Below are 24,469 nucleotides of genomic sequence, written 5' to 3'. Positions count from 1 at the left end.
TGAAATTACAGGCTTGGAGTACCGGCTCTCAACCAAGTCCTGATGATGGAGGCGAAGTAAAATGCAAATGGATGAGCCTAAAAGCCCTGTGCTGTCTCAGTACAACATATTTGCACATCTCTACATTGTGTGTCCAGAATAAACCTTTAATTTTATTTTAACAACTTATTGGTTCAAAATGAGATGGTATTGACAGTTTTATTAATATTTGTATTGAGTGAAGCTTGGCTTAAAAAAACTACAATGTCAGAAGCTACGCATTTACCGGCTTAAATTACAGAGAAGTTATACAAGTCTTTCTGGAAGTCTGTGACAGTATCAATCCCTCAAAGAGCGCAAGTTTCCTATCTTTTCCAAGCGGAATGACACTTGGTATCACTGGTACCTAAGCTAATTTAGGCGTAATTGACAATTACTACTTAATGAAGCATAATTGGTACACATGTAACAATATACACATAGGTGTATATAGCGATACAATAAATTACTAGAAAAGGACAAAGACTGGTTTGAAAATCGACACTCATCAGATTGAGAAGGATGTTACTGTTAGCACTGGTCTGTGACAGTATTTTAAACAAGTACCTTTTAAGCGAGTAGCTTCTTCCTTTTGCTGATCCTCACACTGCTGACATCTGAGCTGAAAACTGGCTTGCAGACTGACAATTTCTTTTTCATAATCTGAGGCATCTTTCCGCCATCGTTCAAGCTCTGCTCGCACTGTTTGCAGCTCATCTTGCAATGCAGAAATATCTGTATCTCGTTCTGACGCTGCCTTTTCCGATACTTGTCGAAGTGACAGAATCTCATTTTGAGCACTGACTAGTTCATTTCGAGCACTTGAAACTTCATTCTCCTTTTCCGCACGAAGATTCTCAATATCTTCCTGTAATCGTCGCAGTTGGGCTGGAAAGCATACGTTTATGTTAATATCTTAAAAACTTTATTTACAGAAAATGCAAAAATATAACCCCCTTTCTCAACTTGTTCATGTTTAATAGGATTAAGAATCTTCATGCAAATGAAAAATATACCGATCTTGTCAAATGCCATATCTTTACTGACACATATGTGTGGCCATGTACTACAGAGAGTCAAACAACCCAAGAATTATGGTTAGACAAAGCTTTCTTAGCCAGATTGTGCTATATGTGTGATACTAAAGCAACTCTCCAAATTCTAAAAACAAGTTTTTACTTACAACTTCATCGTAAGTAAAATGAGCATTACAGAACAAGGACACTACAGGGATCGAGGACAAGAGAAAAACAAAAAGCAAGAAAATTCTGTGACAATCAAGCAGTTGCAAAGCCACACTGGAAATGTCTGCCTGATTAGCAGTTAAACCTAGGATGTCTATAAATACTTGAGGCAGAGTTTAATTTGTCCTCCAGTCTCAAGATGTAGTAAAGGAAATAAAAACTCCATCACTACTTTGCAAAAAGCATTTTTCAAAGCACAAGATTAATTTTGAATAGAAAGGGACAGCTGCACCAAATATACTGAACTATAAGTCATTTAGCATTTAAGGTTTACTGTAAGTGTGCAGCAGTCACACACACCATTATTACATTTCTGCATGAATCAAATCTTACAAAATATTCCCACTCCATTACTAAACACATCTCTTCCAACACACCTATTTTTCATACACACGCACACCTAAACAGAATCTGGTGCAAGCAGCTAGAAAAAGCACAGAAAAGAGGAAAAGGAAGCATGAAAGAAAGAAGAATAAAATTACAGTTAAAACCAAACCCTGACTGACGGAAGCAAAGTGTTTAATTTGTTCAGTGTTTCCGTTTTGCTTTTTAAGGAAAATATATCAGCATTCACATGTATTTCATCCATTTTTAAGATAAGGAAATGTGTATAAGATGAAATAGTCCGATCTCTTCCATAACAGAAACACTGGCAACATGATGTGGTTTTAAATATACGTGAACAACACGAGGCTTACTACCACCTTAGTTGTTTGGAAATAGTTTCTACAGGTTTACATTAATGGAATAGCAAACAAAGCAGTAGATGAGAACAACCTGACGGTAATACAACACATGAACTATTGCCTTTCCACGTACCCTTACATTAGAAGCCTCGAGCTTACCAAAGCCATATGCTAGAAAACCACATTTCTAAAACACCAAGAATTACAACTTGCTAGCACAGCAGGTACCCATTAAAGAGCAAAGATGTGATTTTTTCAAACCATTTCTTCCTGATAATATTTTCTTTATCAAGCCAAGCAAAATCTCTGCTTCTCAGTAACAGCAGCATTTCAAATAAATTTGTTTTTTTCCTTCTGTCTGCATTTCTGATGAACAAGTCTCCCTTTAAATGTTCAGGCATGAAAACAAGCGTGGTATGACTTGAAGTCCAAATACATACAAGCGTTTCCAAAGTTCTAGAAATAACTTACACAGAAAAGTTACTACCAAGGATACTGCAATGGTTTCTGAAGCATTGGATATAATTTGAAAGGGAAATTAGAAAGAAAACTTCCACTACATCTCTTAATTATGTAACCCATTACCTCATCTAAACTGAACATTTCACTTCTCTTGTCTAAGTAAGCAATGACAAGTTACTCGAATTTCCTTGCTTTAGCCATATGCTCATCTAAAGAATTCCACACATGGACACAGGATCTCAGTAGTTTCTGTAGAACCTTCTCCTCTCTGTGACAAAAAAAGCCATGTAACACTGGCTGGTTGAAAACATTAATTCCATGAAAATACTTTAAGAAATGTTACTCCATGAAGCCGTCAGCTTTTTTTCCTCCACTACAGTCTGTAGAGGCTGCCAAGAGAGAATTCTGACTTCCAGACAATTTTTCCCAATTTCTGAGATGTGACACATCCTAAAAGTCTGTGAAGCAACAAGCATACAATGAACACCACATTTTCAACTACCATGGAGAGAGAAGAGGAGGAAACAATCAAGACCTCACTTCAGAAGGGTTCAGAAGACAAAAAAAGTACTGAACTGACAGTAGCTAACGCTATTTTGATTTCTTGAAAGAGCGAAGATTCTCAGTTCCACCTGACTGTCTCCTCACCTGCCTTCCAACCATTGCTACGTCCAGACCAAACAACGTGCTGACAAAGATACCACAGCAAGAAGCTCCTAATAGTTTCACAACAATCAATGTTTGCTCCAAGTAAAAGTCATACTATAACCCTTATTGATTTTAAGGCCAGACCGCTTCTTGACCAATGAGCTTACTCACAGGTACAGGCTAAGAAGTTAACACAACACAAAATAAATGACACAAAAGTTATATTCTGCTATAACTATTCTGGGCTGAAAAAAGATCGATTGTCTGTATTGTTTTTTCAAAATGCATAGACAATGTCTCAGCTGCAGAAATGCTACTGCATGCTCCAAGGCTGGATGCAGACCTGGAGTGATTAGAAGTTTATTTAAGAGGATTCTACCAATGATGTGAAGAGACTAAGCAGCATAAAAAGACTAAACCTTCTAAGTACTCTGAAGATAAAATAGTCACAGAAAGAATCCCTGGATCATTCAAAGCTGTGAAAGACTGGAGAGAGGGGAAAGAGAAAAGGCATCTGTTACAGATTACGTCTTTTGCATTTTCTACATTATGATTAGAACCACAGGAATTGACAGGAAACATTTCATAATAAAATTCAAAGATATGGTGAAAGAAATCAGATTTAAAACATACACTCAATTAACATTTTCCTTTATCAGTGCTTACGATGCCACAGAAACAGCCAAAGCTACGTATTTCCCCCTAAAAGAGGGTGGTGGAAAAAAATAATTTCCTACCTTGAAGAACATTTATTTGCTTGTTAGATTCTTCAACTTGCACTCGATACGCTTTTCTCTCTTCTTCCAATAGCGCTATAAATGAAAGTGAAAATATGCCCAAAAGTCTTTGTTAGTAAAACATTTCAGCTGTGTAATTTTACTCACAAGTTCCTCATTACTGACAAAATTAAAACAAACGTATTATTTCAGTAAGTTAACAAACTAGTAACTGTAAGTGGTTTAATAAAACAGTTAATATTAGGACATCATTCCATTATTGTGGTAGTATTACAATTAATTTGAAATGAATATAATTTGATGCATGATCCAAATACTCCATGTATGCTAAATGCAAACTGGCATAGGAGGAGAAAAAAAAGGTGTAATTATGCACCTCCATATACATATATATAAGAACACTGAACCATATGCAATTGAACTGGACTACACTATTTGACCTAAATTAAACATATAAACTAAGAACTACTAAATATCTAAAAAAAGAACTACTGCTGAATACATCAGAAATGTGCATTAGCTGACTGAAACGCAAAATAATCACTATCTGTAGACGAATACTTTTTATCGGGATTAAATACGTGGAATTCAAGTACGTATTCAAAACTATGAAAAGATGCTGGCTTATCTCGAAGCAAGAAGTCAGAGCTCGATTGGACTGTATGTAGAATTTAGGAAAAAAGCTGAAGTTTCTGACATTCTCCGCAGGAGATGTGAATGCTATGAATCAAACTCACCTAGCAGTTAACAAACCTCACCCCCCTTTTAAGAATACCTGCTAAATACAATTTTAACAGGTACCCTACACGACCGAGTTGATCTGGGTCTCACCTTGAAGTTCAAAGCATTTTTGTTTACTTGTCCTAGCTAGCTCTTGGGCTTCAACCAGCTCCTTGTGCAGCTGCTGAATTTCTTGTTTAGCCTCAGTCTCTGATTGGGCACCCTGCAATTCATCTGATAAAAGAAGATGTTCTTTAAATCACACATTTGTACAACAGTATAATTTGCGCTGTCCTCTGACGACTGGAGACATTTTATTCAAGTTATCCAAAGTTCGTTAAAGTAAACTCAAAATTGGATTAGGTAAAGATTAGTAAAAAGAAATTAATACCCTTTTAGAAGGATATGCAAACCTTAAAACAGTAATTATACACAACATGCAGTATAAAACAAAAAACCAACAAACAAGAAATAGAGTTTCTAGAAGTGCTGTATAGTTTGGCAAGGATCCCTGGATTGATAAAAATGAAGGAACAACAAGCATTAGACAATTCTTGACTGGGTTTACAACTCCTTTGTTTTTAAAAGGAAGCTACCCTAACCCTCACTCCTAGCACACACTGATCAGCAATGATCCTGCATCCCCCTCCCTCCCAGCCCCACATACCCGCCCTGGCAGGCAGCATAGCAGCGCTCCGACTGCCCCAGCGACGCTGGGTAATGCCAGTCAGCTGCAAGAGATTATGCAAAGAGCTGCTATTAAGTGGTTTGCTACTGTCAATCGCCTTGAAACCATGCAAGGCTGGGCTTCCTCCTCTCCCCCTCTGTGGACCATAAGTACGGGCAAAGAAAATATTTAAGGAATTTTTCTAAAACAAAATTGAGAAAATAGAGAAATGCCCACTCTCTTCTATTTAATTCAGTGACCTAGTCAATACTAAGCTAGATTTTGCTCTAAATTTTTTTTCACCATGTCTTAACAACATTAAGTATATCTTTAACACAACCAGATTACCTATGCATGTTATTCAAACTCTAAAAAAAAAAATTGCTCTTCCCCACAAGTTTTGTATTAGCTAAAACACATATTAAATACTTCTTGAGCTTATAAGAGATGACTTGCAGCCACAAGCAAATTAAATACTCTCAAAGCCGAAATTTTGGGAGCATTTAAAAGAGGAAAAGTAAGTATTTATAATTAAGAGCAGTGTCCTCTAATGGGCACACACAGGAAACCAGATGCAGTAACAAACAACACTCCAGCCTGGGGGTATCAGCAACACCAGGAACTGGATCCAGGAAACTCTCGTTAACTAAGTTTTCCTTAAGTAGTGTCTGTGCAGAAACAGATCTTTCAATAGGCACAAACAGCACTAATGAACTATATAGGCAGAGTTCATAAAACTAAAGCTTTATATACCAGTAAGGTGAGACAGGCAAAGGAGGGAAATCAGTGAAAAAATTGCAGCTCTACATCATGGGAGAGGGAAAATAGATGGAAAAGATGGATGTGTTACACAGCTAACTGTTTAATAAACACCTACCACTACAGACCACATCGATTTAAGATAAAGGCACACTGCTTAGAATAAAAACCCAAAGATAATTTGGTTCCCTGCATCTTCCACTAGTAAGGAAAAAATAAATACAAGCTATAGTTTAGTTCATCATTTTACTTTTTACTTTCTTGTCTGACTGCATGTTACCAATAAAGCAACTATGACTTTTTTTGCTGTTTTCTTCATTAAAATACTTGCTTATCAAATAATGCTAAATTATTCCTATTGTATCTCTCAAAGAAGAAAAGGCTGTTTTTCCTACTCTCACAGTAATGAGCCAACAGGATTGAGTAGAGCTGAGGGCACACATGCTTTTACTTTTTTTTCAGAACAAAATTATGAGAGCAGAAAGAACAAAGAGGGCTACATATTTAATCCAAATATTTTCTTTTATAATTTATTAGACTTCCAAATCCAAGTTTCACTTTAGTTAACATGTTTTGTTCTTAGCTTTTCATGAGTGAAGACTTGGGGCAATTAGACCTTCAGTCCTCCTTAATGAGACCGTTCAGAAGATGTGGATGAGGAAGTTGATAAATCACGCTCAAATCATGCTTGATAAAGGAGCAGTGTCCCAAATCCAACAATAGGCACCCTAAATGAACTTTGCAGAGGACAGTATTTTCCAGTCAATGAAAGCATACATCATGAAAGACAGTACTGCTTCAAAGAAGATGGGGAACTCAACCTATGAATCAACATAATTGGTTTAGCAAAGGCACAACCAAGGTAAAAACTCTTTCCTACTCAAATGAAATAGTGGATTTCCATATGCCCGATGTGCTTCTAAATCAAAAGTGAAAAAATAAAGCCATGAGAAAACAACAGCTTTTCAGTCTCACCCAACCTGAAAATGTTTTTAATGTCTTTTTGTTCAAAGAAAACATTTCTGTGCTATCTCTAGTTTCGAGAAAGACTCCATAGTGAGTAGGATTGCTTTATTTATAAATAATAAAGCTACTAAACATCATCAGGCTTAGAATCAGTTGCCTTGAGAAGCAAATTCACATCACAAAAAACTGGTTTGAGAACCAATGAAAAAGGCTGCAATTAAAAGTATTTGAGCAGCTTCCAGAAACACTCAGCATTGGACTGTCTGTAAAATTCTGTCATTAATTAAAACAAGGTGCCAAAATAAAAAAAAAGAAAAGCCAGTGAAATACAACAGTCTGAAAACCCTCATTCATTTATTCCAGCTCATGGAAAATTTTAATCTGTGATCAGGTTGTTTGCCATGTTACAAGAAAGGTTCTTAATGAACATCACTTTGTGTGTCACTCACCCATTCCACCGTCCCACAGTAACATTTCCCTTAACATCAACCCTACTAGTAGATGTAAAATTGTTAAAAAAATAATGTAAGCAGTCTGATCTGCACAAATCATTCCCAAAGCACATGAAAATCTCTTTTCTGAAGACCAAGAAAAGGAGGTGAACCTTTGGACAGTTTTGGGGAAGAATGATCATTTCCAAGTGAGCAAAGAAAATGGGGTGTGAAGGGATATTTTGCAATTTTAGGATCTATAAAATAAAATTTCAGTAAATTAAATGAAAAGCAAAGCTCAGATTAAATTAATATCTACAAACACAAAGATATTAACAGAGCTCTGCTTGTATGTTTGTCTTTACATTTGTGTTTTGATAACAGAAATGACAAAAAAACCACACACAGGCTTATGGTCTTATCTCATTCCTTATCTGTAAGTGCCTGGCCTGCGGAAGCAACTTTTATGAGCAGGATGGCATTTCTCCACGTCTCACAGCAGTTCACTTCAAGAATTCTGCAGCATTTCCCAGGTTATTCAGATGACTATTTTCACTCAGGTGAAGTCAGATAAACATTTAAAACCCCAAGTTTTCTCCATTTTCATAAGATCCACGTAAAGGGTATCACATATTTAACAAAGGATTTGGCTACTGCAAAATGAAACAATGGTTCCCAAACTTTCTGAATCAACAGACAGTTGCTGTATTTCAAAATTCCTTATGCAAAACTACCACCACTGACAAAAACCTCAACCGAAGACACTTTTTATTAAGACTCCATGAACTAGTCTTGTAATTACTACTAAAAAATATAAGGACATGGGTAAGAACGAGCCTACTAACCTTCCAGAAACATTTATGGCTTCTTTCTATCTGTTTAACATTTACCTGTTTCTAACTTTGCAATAAGTAGACACAAACAAGCTGTCTAAACATTCTGTTTAGACAGCATCCAGGAAACTGTTATTAATGGCTAACAGAGTTGTTAACCTCATGGGGGAAAAATAAATCAGTTCTACTCCTCCGTGACAGCTTGTCCCCCTTCTGTCTTTGCGGAAACCTGAAGCAAATCCAGAATGCACTCAAAGTTTACTGATGGAAAATACATTTGGAGGAAACTATGGCAATTAAACATCTCAGCATTTTCTTGTTCACTTGCTTTGTTTTCTAAATTTCTACAGTTAAACAAAAAGCAACGCTGCCTTTTCCAGCAGCCATTTCCGCATTCCAAACAGATGCCAAAACAGAAACATTCTCACTTTTCCTTAATTGTATGACTACATAACAAATCCACTTGAAAGTCTTCCAGTGGCAAATAACATCCTTTTTAGGGCAAAGTCAGGCATATTAAGTTGTTCTCTGATAAAACTTAAAACAAAACTGTGGATTCGCAGGCTACTCATAAAAGTTACAAGGGCTAATGATTCATCGTACAGATATTCTTCAACGATTTCATGACAGCAAACTAGGAATGGCCATAAATAGCCTCAAGAGTTATTCCAATTACTTCAGTTAACTACAATACGTAATTTACTAGCAAAGCAGGTCTACACAAACTGGTATTTTTCTACTTATTCACTTAAATGTTCAGTAATGTTTATGGTTTAAATCTCCACCTGGATAAAAACGGATGAAGCAATGCGAACATCCACATTTGCAAAAGACTGTTTGCATATGACTACAGAAGACTTGATTTTAGTTCTTTAAAAGTTCAATTAACCCTCGCTCCTCACAGCTATTAGCCCTAATTTAGGTGTACACTGAAACATTTCTCAATTTTACTTGAAGTTATAACATGTAAATTCCTAGACCAGTGTTGGTGAGAGAAGAAACTAGTTTTATGCACCATTTTTTCTATACTAACGTTCAGATGTATGCTTTTATACCACATCACCTGAAGGAATCATTGATATTTAGATGCAACTCTTCTGTACCACCATGGTTGAAACATTTGAATTTCAGCACCCTACTGTAATACATATTTCATAAAAAACAGGTAGACGAAGAGATAAATGGATAACGGATCTAAAGTTACAAAAATAAATTTGTTTACCTTTCAGAAGAGCTACTTTAGCAATAGGGTCATTTAGATCTTGGTCATCCATCTGGGCATCTAAAAAAACCCAAAAACCCCACACCTTTCAGAGAGCAGGTAGACTGCAGACAGTGTTATATATGCATTCTTTACGCAGAGAAAAGCTTCCACGTTCTTCTCACTTTCCAACAGTTAATTATGAAGCCTCAAATCATACAATACTGCTCTAAGCTCTATCTGGCTGCATATGTTACAAACCTTCTCCACTCTTCTAGAAACTGCTCACGATTAAGTGATTGAATTCAAAGTAATTAGATTTCACAGAAACCTCATTTAAACGCTTACCTGTAGTGTCGTCGCTGCTTTTTTCCTTGCTTGGACTAAGAGTGTCCGACAAATCAGATTCTTTGACTCTTCCTTGATTCTCTGTAAGACACAAGGAAAGTCAATTACAGTCAGTAAATGCTTTTTTCAGTCTCTTAATCATTATTTTTTCTATACACCTAATTACTGCTAAATGTCAACAGAAAACAACATGGTCAAAGAAACATTTAAAAATCTGGTGGTTGCTTATTTCTTTGTAAGTCTGGGCTAAAATGGATTCAGCACCACTAAATTCATTAATCTCGCCTAGCAGCTAGCAGGAGATGCAACTACCTAATGCACAGCTTGGACTTTTATTAAAGCTGTATTCTTGCCAGTTGGAACACTGTGCAAAAGCTGATTCAAGCACAGAACAAATAAGAAAAGAAAACTAGAACAATGCAGATACTGTAACGAGTCAGAAAGAAACTGCTGTTAAGAATAAAACTGTGCTTCAGTATTTTGGACAAATAAAATACTAGGAACAAGTCTGGTATATATACTATGCTGTTAAACAAAGCACGGTACGAGCCACTAGAGAATCACTGCAATATAAAATACACTATTTTCTAGAAAGAATTTTCAGTTCATATTGTACTGAAAGCAGCCTATGTCCTTTCCACAACAAAATGCCTTCACAAAATATCCACTCATTCACAACCCACCACGTTATTACACGCAGTTTAGCGAAGCCGCACACAGTTGTTTGGTTTTTTTTTAACCAGTTCTAGACATTTAAAGGGGAGCAGGCATTTTCAAAATGTGAGGGGACTTAATTATACCGGTGCATCCTTTTCCCATGCAGCAGTAGACCTGACTCAGAGTCTGAACACTTTGTGAGACACTTAAGTAATCATTCCAGTTTATCTCTGATGGGTTCCTTAAAGAAAGACACCAGGTCTAGTGTGGGCAAACTAGGAAGTTAGTCAGCGAGGAATTGTGTCCCCGATACACAGCTGAGTTTATAGATAGTGAAGTCCTTCCTGGGTGATTTTGCAGAGCCTTGGTTTGACACATCGCTGCCCACCCACAGATTATAATAGAGGCTTCCTCTGAGTCTCAAGTTCCAGGTAGATAGAAAGATTGTAAAAGGCAGCACTGCATCATTCCCAATACACAGATTCTGCTTCTACCACACACATGTAAAAGTATGGTGAACACAAATAAATTCTTCACATATAGATACTGTATGTGCAACTAAAATAGTACCTGGACGTGGGAATAAAGATGCACAGCAATAAATCGAATTAGTTGTACCAAAGAGTTAGTATATGAAAATAGAGAAAAGACAAAAGAGAAACAAGAAAGCTTGTGTCCATGGTTTTTCAAGTAACAAGAGAAGAAACAGAACACCCCCAAAATTAATGAAGTGGAAACTGAAGCCAACCCATGCACTTACTACACACAGAAATTAGCAAGATGACAAAACGCAGACAGTTTACAGAAAAAAAAAAAGTTTTCTCTACCTAACGTGACAAACTTTCTGTTTCCCTGTGCCACAATAACATTCACTTGTAGGTGAAACAAAGTGCCAGATACAAACGAAGCAGTTGATCAAGAGCCACACTCTTCCTATCTTAATGTAACTGAAATCACCGGAGAGGTAGAAGGGGAAAGCACCCAGACACTTAGAGCACATGAGAGGTTTGGACACGGCAGCTGTTCCAAACCCATCTTCAGCAGACTTCAGAGCTCATCATGACCACAGTAGTTAAAAACCTGAAGTTTGCAGGTGCTTCTTTGTTAAAATAAAAGGGGTGTTTCCCCATTTTTAGGATTAAGGTTTTTAACTAACATCTAAAGATCTTACAGCACAAAGCATTTTACAGGTATCACACAGAATCAAGATTACAAGATCACCATTAAAACTGTAATAATTACTAAACCAAGAAATACATTGGTTTTGAAATATTAAGAGAAATATAACCTAAAAGCCTCACCCATGTCGTTTATATTAGTGGCCAATCCAGAAGTGCTAAGCTGAGCAGTATCTGCATCCACCTAACTTTACCATATCTGGTCATACATGGAAGCACAGCTTTCTTGCTCTGCGAGAACAGTGCAAGTCCCAACCACTGAATTAATTTTCTCCCCCACCTCCCTCCTACACTCCCCTCCCACCCACCCTCGGGTACACCAGCTTTTTCCTCCCTCCTACCCTCCTCCCCCTTAAACAAGGAACAACATTAGGCACCAGAGGAACAACGCATCACTTTCTACATCTAAAACAGCAGAAGTCAAAAAGAGAAATGGTTTAGAAACCTGCTTCCTATTCTGGAACGAGTCACAAGCACAAAACTCCTTCCTGTACTATATATTATTTCACAGCAGTTGTTCCTATTTCCCGTAATAAAACTGAGCTGAATAAATATAGCCAAAATGATGAAGTATATTAAAATGTGTTGACATACTTACTTGATGAGTTAGAATATATTAACAAGCACTAAAAATAGCTCACTCACTCCTTTGCAAGTTAACTGGCATGCAAGTGTTACATTACAGTTATTGTATGCATTCTTTGGCCAAATATGGCATCTTGTCTAAAGCTTATTCACGTACAGAAACAAATTTAAGGTGCAATTTCATGCATTAAGGTCAGAAGATAAATGGACAAGTCTCTAAAATAACAGAACTTTTAAGCAGCTAACATTTATTCAATACAGTAACACTTCGGAGAAGGATGGAGGGTAAAGAAATGAGTTAGTATGTCTAGACATTAACAAAAAGCTACAAAAGGAGTCAGCTTACAAGTGCAAACAAACTTACATTATTAGACACATAGGAAATACTGATCAACACACTTTGTTGTATTCCTGATTTTGGCACTGCAAGATAAGGACAACTGTTCTTTTGCAAGATAAACCCTTTCTAAATAGCTCCTTGTATATTAGTTGTTTTATGCAGAAAAGGAAAAAAAAGAGATGCATATGTGTATTTTCCTTGGAAAATGTACAGTTAGGAGGTTGATAGTTATTTTAAAGTTAGGAGGGTGTAAGTTAGAAAAAAGTCAAATTAAAATGCACTTTTATTTAAAATTTAAAATGAGACCAAACATTATTGTGAAATTTAAAAATCTGTTTGAAATTCCAAACAGAAAATGCAAACAATGCAAAATATTACATTTAAACTTTTTTTTTATATGAACATGCAGGCAAGAACTCAGCCAGAATCGAGGCCAGCATTTCACACACTCAACTTTCAAAAATTGTTCCCTTTGAATCTTTTTACTCTAATAGTATTCAGAGCAGAGTTCAGTAAGCAATGTACCTTCCCTTTATTAATTCTGTTTCTTAAGTAAGTATTCAACAAAACTCAAGCTGCTAGTTTAAGACAGAACATGCACTGAAGTGACATAAAAAAAAAAGCATGCTTCAAAAACAGTTAAAGAATCCAGAAATCTAACCTTTCAAAAGCTTTGTTTCTTCCACTTTGGTTAGATGTCCTTCATCTATGATCTTGTCTGCCAAACAAAATAAGTGTTACTTTGCAAGCTCAAATTAAGCAAGCTTTTCCCTGCTCACATCTACGTAGACTACATTCCATGACCAAATTAAAAGCTGATAATATTACTTCCTACTCAGGCTTGAACAAAAACTTTATTCTAGCAGAGCACACAAGCCTACTGGAACTTTGTTACAATGTGCATAATTATTTCTTCTGCAATCTATTAGCTTACATTATTAATACTTCAGTTCACTAATGAGAAGGCAAGAAAATGCATTATTTTTTAAAAAAATCTTACTTAGAACAATAAGTAATACTTTCCTCAAATTATAGCTATCAAAAAACCCAATTCTAACAGTTGGTTGCCTGAAACAGAAATCCACCAGACAGCATCAAATCTAGAAATACACCATAGTAAAACAGCAATTGAGAAGCCACCTCCACACCACGACTACTTTAACATTGCCTGTGAAACATACACAGAAAGAGCCCTACTTAGCCTAAAACTTTGAGAGCTGCAGAAATTGCCAAGAAGTTGTGCATGCAACACATTCAGATCCATGAAAATTAAGTTTACGTGTAGCATTGACAGGGAAGGCTATTCATGGATGTCAGGTGCGTAAAACCCTAAAGCAAGGAATTTGAAACTACACTGCTAACTTCATCCCAATTCCATCATGAAGGCAAACAGTAAGACCAAGGGAAGAATAGATTTGGATTAATCAAATATACTAGAAGAACTATTGAACGATTAATGAAAATTCCTCTGAAAAATAAATTAATTATTTCCAATTCCTTAACAACCATGCCAACACACAAAACTATTGAGGATCACGCCTTACAGATCACATCATCAATTTCTACATGGTAGATCTTGCAATGTAGACAGTGTTAAAAGCTGTTAACACCCACTAAAACACCAGGCTAGAAGCTGCCCCTGCCTGCACCCTGTGCTCTCTGGTCTGCTGGTAACTCCCACGTAACAGACACAGAGCAGCCTGGACAAATAGCGCAGACAGGACGGTTCATCTTAAGGAAGCTGGCCAACAGTAAATTCTGTTCCAATTTTTAATTAAAAGAATAGCAAGCTTCAGTCAACATTTCCAGCTTCAATTAGTTCTGAAGATAAAGTCCCTGTACTCCTCTGATGGCATTTTGCTGTAACCATGACACTCCAAGGACAGAGGCAGCAAAACATTTGTGTGGAGAAATCTTTTTCAACCCTAGATAGCAGAACAAGCTTTCAGACACAGAAACCTTGAGGTCTGAAGAAGAGCTTGCATGGCCAAAAGCTTATCCTGTCCCCTTCCCTCCCACATAGCCAGACAAACAATTTTAGAAGAGATATTCCCTTCATCTCCATTTATCTACAAATACTGTATTGCAGCCCTGTGACACTTTACAAACACTGCTTCAGAAATACACTGGATTTTCAGGATTGCCTTCAGGTCAAGCAAGTGTAGGAGATCACTCATCATCCAAGTTCAGAACAGTCTCAAGTTCATCAGAGCTGGGAAAAGTCACTGTGCCCAGGCTCAGAAAGGCACCACGGAGAGAATCAAGTTACTGCAGCCACAAGCGAAGAATGACTGAGTGATACCATAAGCCCTTTTCCATTTAAGATAAGTAAGTAGAACTAAACTCAAGTCTTCATATGTGACTATTACAGGACTCAAATAGGGCAGGAGGAGAAGCAGGGAGGCAGGCAGCAAGAAAGCAGCTGAGGAATTCTGCCCACATAGCTGAAAAAAAATAGCTGAATGCAAAAACCATACACTCAAAGTAGCTATCGACTACTTCATCCGAAGGGGTAACACCTCATCTATGCTGTGCTGTTTGCTTAAAACACGCTTCTATAATCAGTTTACAGAAGAAAACTTAGCATTATGAATTGATGGATCCTGGAGCTTTCGCAATTCAGTAACATTCAGTAACCGCTAAAACCAGAATAATCGCAGAACAAAACAAAGAAACTGGTCTTCTTGACCCAGATATTTTTCCAAACTCAAACCTTCACAGCAGCTCTTGACAATTCTAAGAATTCTCAATTCCTACGGCTAAAAAACCTGCAGCCTTCCTTTTTTCTCTCCCATGGTGGCTTACTGTTTTCTAACGTCCATTAATAATCTAACATTTCTACAGAAGTTTTCTTCTTGATGCTATTTCTTCAGTAATGAACTTGAGTGCTAACACACAAACGCCTTTGCCCAGAGCGACCCAAAGCCAGCACAGACGCTATTTTTTCCTTGGTGGCTGACATCTCTCCCATCTTAGAAAACAAGTAAGCATTCTCTATGCTTTAATAACACATTTGTACATTTCAAAGCCAACAAAAGAATAGTTTATTTCTGCATGGCTGCGAATATTTACATAATAAATAGAATTCTAAGTGGATGTTGATGGCATTGAACTATGTAGATGCTTATCCTGCAGCCTAGAAAGGCAGAATCCAGACAGTCAGAAAGTAAAAGAAGATGTACGTGTATCTTTAAAACTTCCTTTTTTCCAGATCTCCATCTTTTCTTATTAATGCTTCAGAAAACTTCATTATCTTCATTTTTATTTTTTTTCTAAAATCAATCCACATTTTCCCCAAACCAAGCTGTGTGTATTTGGCCACCAAAATATAAATGAGGGTGAGGATCCCGAGTTTAATTTGTGGCATGAATAATTCTATCTTTCATGCTATCCAGTCACAACTTAACAGAAAGCAAAGGGCTGCTGATACATATCACAAATAATAATAATTTTAACTGATAGAATCTGCTCTGATGTTAAGCTTTTGGTTCATTTTAAGATAGTCTATGTTTCTTTTTGCTGATGAATGCAGCTCAAAGGCAGCTTTCCTTTAGCTTTTTAGGTAAGGAAAATTTAGTAAAAAAAGGAAAAAACTGACTTGCATTTATGCAAATCATAAACGCAAAAATCACAAAAATAGGAAAAAAGAATTCAAATAAAGACTAGTTAGATTGGAGCAAAAGACAGGAAGCTGGCAGGGCAACAAATCTCTCTTTTGTCAATACGTCATCACCATTTTCAGTAATAAGTCGTTATAGTCCTAATGCAAAAGAAGCATTATGACTTTTGCTGTCCATGTCACTGGTTTTCACCAGTCATTACTGAAAAAAAAGTTATGAAATGAACAGCAAGTGAGCTGGATGTAATGATCAGAACGTAACAGACTTCCCAGATCATCCAAAGCAACATTTATAACACTCCATGGATGCTGTAGATCAGGACAGGTTGCTGGATGATATTGTGAGCTACATTCTGCTTAAAAAATAAATATAAATAAAAAATACCTTTAAAAACCTACAGAAACCGGATTTTACAGACAACACTACCAAAGTTAAACATCCAAGCTTCATTACAACTGAGATTTTAGTGTATGAGTTTTTTCTTCCTCACCAAACAAGTTGTAGCTTTAGTGTCTTTAAAGGTCTGAACTGATAAGCACTTTCAATTCCTTACACCTCAAGAACACAAGATTTTTTTAATCATCTAGTTTTCTGTCTTGTGTTATCTTACATACTCCACTTTCTTGACTCAAGCTGGTTTTCCTCATTTCTCCGCTTGTGCTTTCCTAATATCAGTGTTCCACCCTCAGCATGCTGGCAACGTGCACTTTCACCACTGTACCAGCACAAATCAGAATCTTCTCTTCTAGACAAACTGCGTGGCTGTCTCAATTCTTTCTTTTTAGATTTCTCTTATGGTTTGCAGATATTCTAGTTTCAGTTCCTCTTCTTCAATAACATGACTGCAAACGCTTCATAATAAGACTTTAGTGAGTGATTCCTATTGCTAGGATTTTTATTGTATTATTATTTTTAAATAATAAGCATGGTCCTTTCCCATTATCTAAATCTCCAGGCAAAAGAAAGCATAGTAATATATAATGAATTATTTATTTTCTCTCGATACTGTCAATCTTTATGATATTGTTCTACACTTAAGTACTTGCTGCATGTCTAAAAACTCGATGTTTCTGACAAATTCTGAAGCTGTAATTTTGCTCCCCACTGGTTCCCAACCCTCACGGCTGCAGAGAACAAAGAGCAGGAATAAGACTGAAGGACAGCACTCACATACAAAATCAACGTAATTGATCCTACAGGCATCTGCTTAATATCACAATGCCACAATCCTATGCTTAGAGAATTCCTGCTACCACATAAATTTTAAATAGTAGTGACAAATTCTCTTTTTTTATTGACCTTTTCTGGGTTTTCCGTTGTTTTTAAAGCAAATGTGATGAACACTCTTGTACTCACTCTGACACTCTATGAACTGATGAATAAAAGTGCAGTCCCCTTCACTCTTTGAAAGAAAGTGCTCTAGTAAAGAAAGAAACACTTCATTTTACATCATCTTATTTTCATATTGATGCAACAAAAAAATTTGAAAGGTATATTAACAATATTTGTAATTATGTGCATTTACAGTGAACATTTGAAATCTGAGTTAATATGCAAGCAGACAAGACGTACTTGAAATGATGTCTGAATGATATTAGAAAACAGATTGCTCTTTTGAACTGATCAGAAGAAAAAAATACCTGTAAATGCGTTTTCAAAGGGTACTTTTAAGTATTAGAATCTAATCGCAGTCCTGAAGCTTGAAAAATGGCCGTTATCTCAAAGCTACTTAAAAAAACCCTTTTATTTAACACAATTTTTCAAGAACCAATATGAAAAGTCCAAACACTCTGCATTTGGCATTTGCTGTAGTGCAGTTCCAGGTTAGGGAGTGACAAATGACTTTCACTAAACTTCCATTGACAACTCCATAATTTTGGTGAAAGGATGAATGCACTAAGTGACATTTAAATCACTCTAAATTTAGAATACTCATGATGCAGTATTGAAACATGCAAATCCATGGCACTGATGTCCCCAGTTCTTCCCATCTGCTAATTCATAATCAGACATGGATAACTGGAAATACCAAATCCAATCATCAAAGAAGTAAAAAGTGTGTATTTAACCTGTATTCTTCAGCATTTTACTACCCTTAAAAGGACATGCTGGTTGCAACACTTACTTTTCCCTATTTAATTTTTTAAGTCCTTTTTTAGAATACCATCTAAATGACTGTATACAAATTTCTCGTATCTTTCTTTATGTAATATTCAGCTTAAAAAACTGAAATATAAAAGCCAGGTGTGGTGCAACTCACTCAGAAATGTAACACTCACTGAAGTAACTCAGTTCTGCATAACCTTTATTATTTATTATTACAAGTTACTCTCTTCTGCAGCAGAATTTCCATACGTACAATAAGAGAAAATGAGTATCTAACCATCATCACCTTACACTTTGTTATAAAGAGACTCTAGAGAGACTGTAACATGAGTTCTCAGTTCTTTTACTCAAAATACATCTCTTTCAATGTTACAGACTACTATACAAAGTAACAAAATCCTTATTCTTGCCTGAACATACCTTGAGGACTTGAACTCAAGGTCAAAACTTGAAGTTTTGAGAGATGGACAGAGAAAAGGAATGTCAAAATGCACACTGATTTTACATGTTTTTACTGCTATTTTCCTCTGATGGGGTGGAGGGAGGCAACTATACCTTTGTATATAGATCGAGGAGACTTTTAAACTCCCTTAATCAACTGCCTTACAGGCTATTTAGCCCAAATCCCAAAATTTTCTATTTCTGACTTCAGCTGCCTCTACAATAGTAACTGCCTCCTGCTGCTTTCAAGAGAATAAAATCCAAAATATGGCAGAGAAAATCACTGCCCATCTGTTGTTATATGAGGGCTAGATAAAGGACAGGAACATAGAGAAAGGCACAGACTGTCATGAAGAGAATACAGGCCAGCAAGCTCTAAAATGCCAGAGAAATGTGGATGGACCAGGAATAGCAAAGATGCAGAACAACATGGCAAACCAGACAGAATAAAACTACACTAAGATCTAGAACAGAATAAAATAGCATCTTAGATGCATGACAGAAAAGGTGGTAGACTGCATAAACACAGAGAAAGAGCAGTTACGCATTGTTTATATTCATATAGAAAATAAATTGGCACACAGCTTCCTACAACTCCCAGGCTTAAGCACAAGCTCTACTGTTACGCATAGGATGGAAGAATCTGTACTTTCATGCATCCATCCAGATGGCATTTTGACTCTTTCGCAATCCTAAACACATCAAAAGGGTATTGTTTCTTCAACTTTGACAAAAAAGCAAATATCAGTGATACAACATTTGTTGTAATCACTTTATAATTAATTCAAATTAGAACTATTTCAAACAATTAAATGCAGCCTGATAAAAGGTAGCAGTATTTAAAAACACCAAGAAGACATTCCTGCCAATTTTAAAACAAACAAACAAAAAAAGCGTCTGTTAAACAAAAGAAAAAAATAAAATCAATCTTTAGTGTGATGTTAGCAATTATTTCTCTACAAAATAATATGTATTTGCACTTAAAGACTTTTTAAACTTAAAGCTTTTACTAAATGTTTCAATTCAGCTCTAGACTACTTTTGCTCACAGTATTGTATGTTTTTCTAATAACCTTCCAACAACCTAACTTAGAAAGTCTTTTTTTTTTCAGTTTACATGATTAGAATGAAAAACTACAATCCTTCTATAGAACCTCAGTTTTGCTTTGTGAGAAAGTTGACTATTTTCTGAGGTGGAAGATTTAAAAAAATTAAAAGTAAAATTATTTCTTAAGAATCCAAACAATCATTAAGAATATGACCAACCTACATCAGCAAGACGGATCAGTCTGTCTAAAGATGGAAGTATAGCACCCCAGAGAACTGGGAACAGACATTAAATCTCCTGCTTGCAAATGGCAGCGTGTAGCATAGCCAAGTGCCTAAAATGCCAGGACATTAAGGGATAACTAGTACTTGGATCAGGGGGAGGTTTTCGTACAGCTCCTATCAGGGCTTAACACATCTCTCCTACTCCAAGTAATAAACAGACACTAGGTCACACCATGACTAACTTCTTGTATTTTGCTCTTAGTCTCCCTAATTAAGAAGCTTTTCATTTATAAAGGTAAAAACTCAAAAAAGCATTTTTAAAACTTTGTTTCAAGAATGTACACAATAATCCTTAAATACTGTGAACATCAGTTAAAACCAGGATTTCTCTGTATAAGCGCCCCAAGCTTCCAACTAATACTACCATCATTCCTCAGAGCTTTCATTCTCCAGCCAGAACAGCAAATGCTCAAGAAAGCTACATCAAGTAAAAATTCAACATAAGAGGACAAATATATCTTAGCTAACAGAACAATCTTGTTAAGTTAGGATTACAACTGGAATAATCTTCCTATATGTGATAGTAGACATAGTCTTATCAGACTATGTGTTAAGACACGTTAGTTAAAAAAAGTTAGTTAGCTTTAACTCAGACCTAAAAAAAAGCCCCAGTCAGATCAATCTGTATTCATCCCTGTTCTGCATGAGGACACTCCCGAGTTTTAAAAAGTTATTTTCCATTATTAGCATTTCACATATTTATTTTTTCATACATTAGGGTAAGAAAAAAAAATATGTTTTGCTGCTTTTACTTACCATACCAAATCTACTAGAAAAATGCCTATGTCTGTGTTACAAGGCAAAATAAAATTAACAGGAAAAAAGTCAATGAGTTTTCCACTTTTGCATCACAAGCCTGACATCATTCAGTAGACTCCTGATTCCAGTGACAGCCCAAAAACAAGCAAAAAAGACGACTTCCAAGTTGGCTCATTATGTTTTACAGAGCATTCTAAAAGACTGAGAGTCTAAGTAAAAGAGGTTGGTCAGAGAAATGGACAAATTTGGTTTCATTTAAGATGATGTTATTCAAAACAAAACTTTAGAGAACATTTTGAATTTGTTCAACTTCAAACATCAACCATAAAACAAAAGGTAGCCTGAAGATACACTACCTTTCTCTGTGCTCCCATTAATTTTAGGTATGAAGTCGTCAACTTGTATGCCTAGGATTAAGAAAGGGTATTATTTCTAGAACCAAGAAAAATGTTTTGGGTTTTGTTTCTTTATAAATACAGCACTGTGAAATGCATCTGGCTTTTCATACTACCTCCTCCTTCGAAGTACCTAATCTAATCAAAATAGGCAGCATTTTATGTTTTCTTGCGCTACAGCTCACGTTCCTTCTCAACTGTGTAAGAGATTACTATTATCCAAAGAATTACTGCTCATTGGGTATATATAAAAAAGGATATGATACAAAAGCCTTCAAAATCCTGGAGCTGAGGGGTTGCAAACAGACTTCTAAAATGAGCCATAACCCCAAAGCCTTTACACTCACAACAGCAGTGCCCTCTTCTGGCGCTTTGTTGCATCCACGTCTTTCAACGGAACGCGCTACTGGGATGACTGGAAAACGTTATTCGTTTCCCAGACCCCTAGACTATGAGATTATTATAATATAAGTAATGGAACAGAAAATCTGGAAACCAGCTTGAAACAAGAAAGCGATCACACCTACCTAAGCTGTTGTGTTCTTTAAGAGTTTTCTCTTGAAGATGTTCTAACCGTACTGCAAACAGAAGTCCAAGAAAAAGATATTTCACAGATTAAAACAAAAACAAATAATCAGAGTTTCTTCCCCACTAGAGACTAACCTTGTAAAGCAGTCAGCCGCTCATTGGTGAAGTCATTATCAGCCTGTAAGGCTTCTATTTTTGCTTGCAGCTCTTGTTCTCTCTCTTCCATTTCATCTATTTTATGCTGCAATTCTTTTTTCTCAGCCAGTCCTTTCTGTTGGATTTCTTCTTGTCTTCCTTCTGCCACCTGCTCAAAATGAGGTTTAAAAAAAATCCCAGACAAATCAAAACTAACACGTAAAAGACTAGGCTGCCTTGATTTTTGTTAAACTAAATGTACCTAAGTAACTTTCTTTGCTAGTCAGATAAAGAAAACGCAAACTAGGCAAAATTTTTCTGCTGTTATTTTTCTATAAATTCCACTTCAAGCACAGTAACAGCGAGAAAGAATCTCAAAATATCTTAACTAACTTTTTTCTGAGGAATCTAAGTTTTACAGGAACAGTACCAGGGCCCTATAACTAAGAAACACCCAGCATCCTAAATCAATCAAAACTCAAGAGTCCTTCTGAACAGAACGTACATTTTACAGACCAACCTGACTGAAAGCCACACCTTTCAAGGTGAACAAAAAGGAAACTTTTTTAGCAATTTAGTTAACTGATGACACTTTAACGTACAATAAATGTAAACCAAAAGAATTTGTAAAAGGTGATGTGCATCTTTCTTCCATTTACCTCTTCTCTTAAAGTTTCTTAACCTTTCCTTGATTGCTACATTAGAAATCAATTTGTATTTATTTCCTCCACGCATTATAGCATCATACGTCAGATGATGTTCTGTCATTACCTTTAGCTTGTCAGAAAGATCTTTAATTTCATTTACAGCTCCATTGTACTTATTAGCTAATTCTCTCAATTCTTCCTGAGTCCGCTCATTCATTTCTTTCAGGTGAGTACATTCATCTTCTGTATTACTTAAACTCCGCTGTAAAACAAAGCATTATGCAATAAATAAAACTATAAATAGAGACTAATAATAACACTGAAGTTGATCTATTTTTTTCTGATAGTATACATAACTGCTGTGTTCCTAATCATTAGGGCTAAACAAACAGATCAATTTCTGGCAAAAACCACTAAAACTACAAACTTTTGCAATGTTCTACTTAGCTTACCTACATCATACCTCCCACCCAGCTAAGATTTAACACATTATATAACCCAAATGGCTCTAAGGAAGCCTTGTCAATCTTTTACTGAGCTCCATAATGTGGAAAGACATTTAAACTAAGACTCCCTTAGTCAAGAGGCAGCTGGGCCTTCAGGAGGCAAGGAAAGACCCAGAAGTTTGCATCATCTGGTGATAAAAGCACAACTAAATGGCATAGAAAGTTTCCCCCTCACAGCTCAAGATTTGTTTCTTCATACAATTATTTTTTTTTTTCCTAACAAGCTCTGACTTAAGTCCTTCACCACTGAAACAACATCAAAACACCTTTAAACAAAAGTGCATTCAAAACTGCATTATGCAATAACTACTGAAGGACAACTTTCAGCCCAGAGCCAAGGATTCTTTTGTCTGGAGAGAGAAGTACGCGGCAGGAAGCATTCAAGCAAATATCTTACTAAAGTTAAATTAATAATTCTGCCCAAAAAAGTCAAAGGAAATAGGAAAAAATATAATAAATAAGTTAGAAAATTTTTCTCTTAGTATAGGATCGAAAAGGAGAAGAAAGCTAGAAGTAAATGTAAAACTCCCATCGTTAACAAACCTGTCAAGAACTATTACAACATAAAAATAGATATTTAACTGAAAACTCATAAGGTTACTTTGTACAGCACTATAATCACCACACTCTCTAAAAAGTGTGAAGGGGGTAGACACTTCAAGCACTTAATTTTAAATCTTATGATATTTCTTGACCACAAGGAACGTAGCAAATAATGACGACAAAAAGAGAAAACAAAGCAAAAGATAGTAATAAGGGATACTCTAGAGGCAGAAATCTTATTTCAAGAAAGTTTCCAACACTTTGTAAACTTAGAAACTCACTCTTAAGTGCAATTTGTAGCTTACGTTTCCATAAATTTTACAAGTTAAACAGTTTAATAACATTTTCCTAATGTATTGGAAAAATATTTCCCTCACTGATTTCCCACACATAATAACATCTGTACAAAATCTGAACTCTTTGAAATCTCACAGAAAAAGGAGGGGTTTAAAGAAAATTTTCTCATTAACTGTTTAACAATCTTAAGTATTGTCCAATAGGAGAAATAAACACTACTGAATTCACTCCAAGTGCCACAATACAACAAATACTGGCATATTACAGGCAACAAGACAGGGATCTAAGCAGCAGCAGTCTAAACTATTCGAGTATTTCGAGAAGAGTAGGCATGAAACTTCAGTACCTCCACTTCAGACAGTTTTCTGACCACTTCAATTTTCTCCTGAAGGACCCGCCTCAGGGACTCTTTGGCTGTTGTCTCATAGTTGTGTTTGTCTTCTTGTAATGCTATAAGCTCTTTTCGTATACTGTCTTCTGTTTGATTCTGTACATATAAAGAAGTCAGATACAGAGTATAAATGAGTATATTGCTGATTAAATATATTGAATTGTGGTAAGACCTTTAGTATTCCAAAATGTTTACCAATCTAAACATTAGTGCACAGAAAAATAGAAAGAGGACAGGACAGTTGCTTCTCACCAATGACAGAAATGCCCTTTCTGCATTTCATACATACA

The 24,469-nt window shown here is 36.1% G+C and overlaps 1 protein-coding gene across 50 annotated transcripts in view; it reads right to left on the bottom strand.

Annotated features, from left to right (window-relative positions):
- SLMAP (sarcolemma associated protein) overlaps positions 1-24,469 on the bottom strand; it is an 83,310-nt gene that overhangs the window by 16,600 nt on the left and 42,241 nt on the right. For 4 of the 50 annotated variants that reach the window (XM_054076160.1, XM_054076159.1, XM_054076161.1 and 1 more), the window contains exons 8-19: positions 24,135-24,275; positions 22,567-22,704; positions 21,796-21,964; positions 21,660-21,710; positions 21,094-21,144; positions 17,400-17,519; positions 13,142-13,198; positions 9,721-9,801; positions 9,394-9,453; positions 4,627-4,749; positions 3,796-3,870; positions 586-906 (exon numbers count right to left, since the gene is read on the bottom strand). In XM_054076160.1, the coding sequence (XP_053932135.1) occupies positions 586-906; positions 3,796-3,870; positions 4,627-4,749; positions 9,394-9,453; positions 9,721-9,801; positions 13,142-13,198; positions 17,400-17,519; positions 21,094-21,144; positions 21,660-21,710; positions 21,796-21,964; positions 22,567-22,704; positions 24,135-24,275 (1,387 nt within the window). Of the gene's footprint in view, positions 1-585; positions 907-3,795; positions 3,871-4,626; positions 4,750-9,393; positions 9,454-9,720; positions 9,802-11,678; positions 11,819-13,141; positions 13,199-17,399; positions 17,520-21,093; positions 21,145-21,659; positions 21,711-21,795; positions 21,965-22,566; positions 22,705-24,134; positions 24,276-24,469 lie in introns of those variants that run through there. The other 46 variants (XM_054076167.1, XM_054076164.1, XM_054076168.1 and 43 more) reach the window with 30 other exon arrangements.

This window comes from Cuculus canorus, chromosome 11 (genome assembly GCF_017976375.1).
Source record: "Cuculus canorus isolate bCucCan1 chromosome 11, bCucCan1.pri, whole genome shotgun sequence".
NCBI classification, from domain to species: Eukaryota; Metazoa; Chordata; class Aves; order Cuculiformes; family Cuculidae; genus Cuculus; species Cuculus canorus.
The sequence above is the reverse complement of the archived record's forward strand: the minus strand, read 5'-3'. Positions and strand labels throughout refer to the sequence as shown.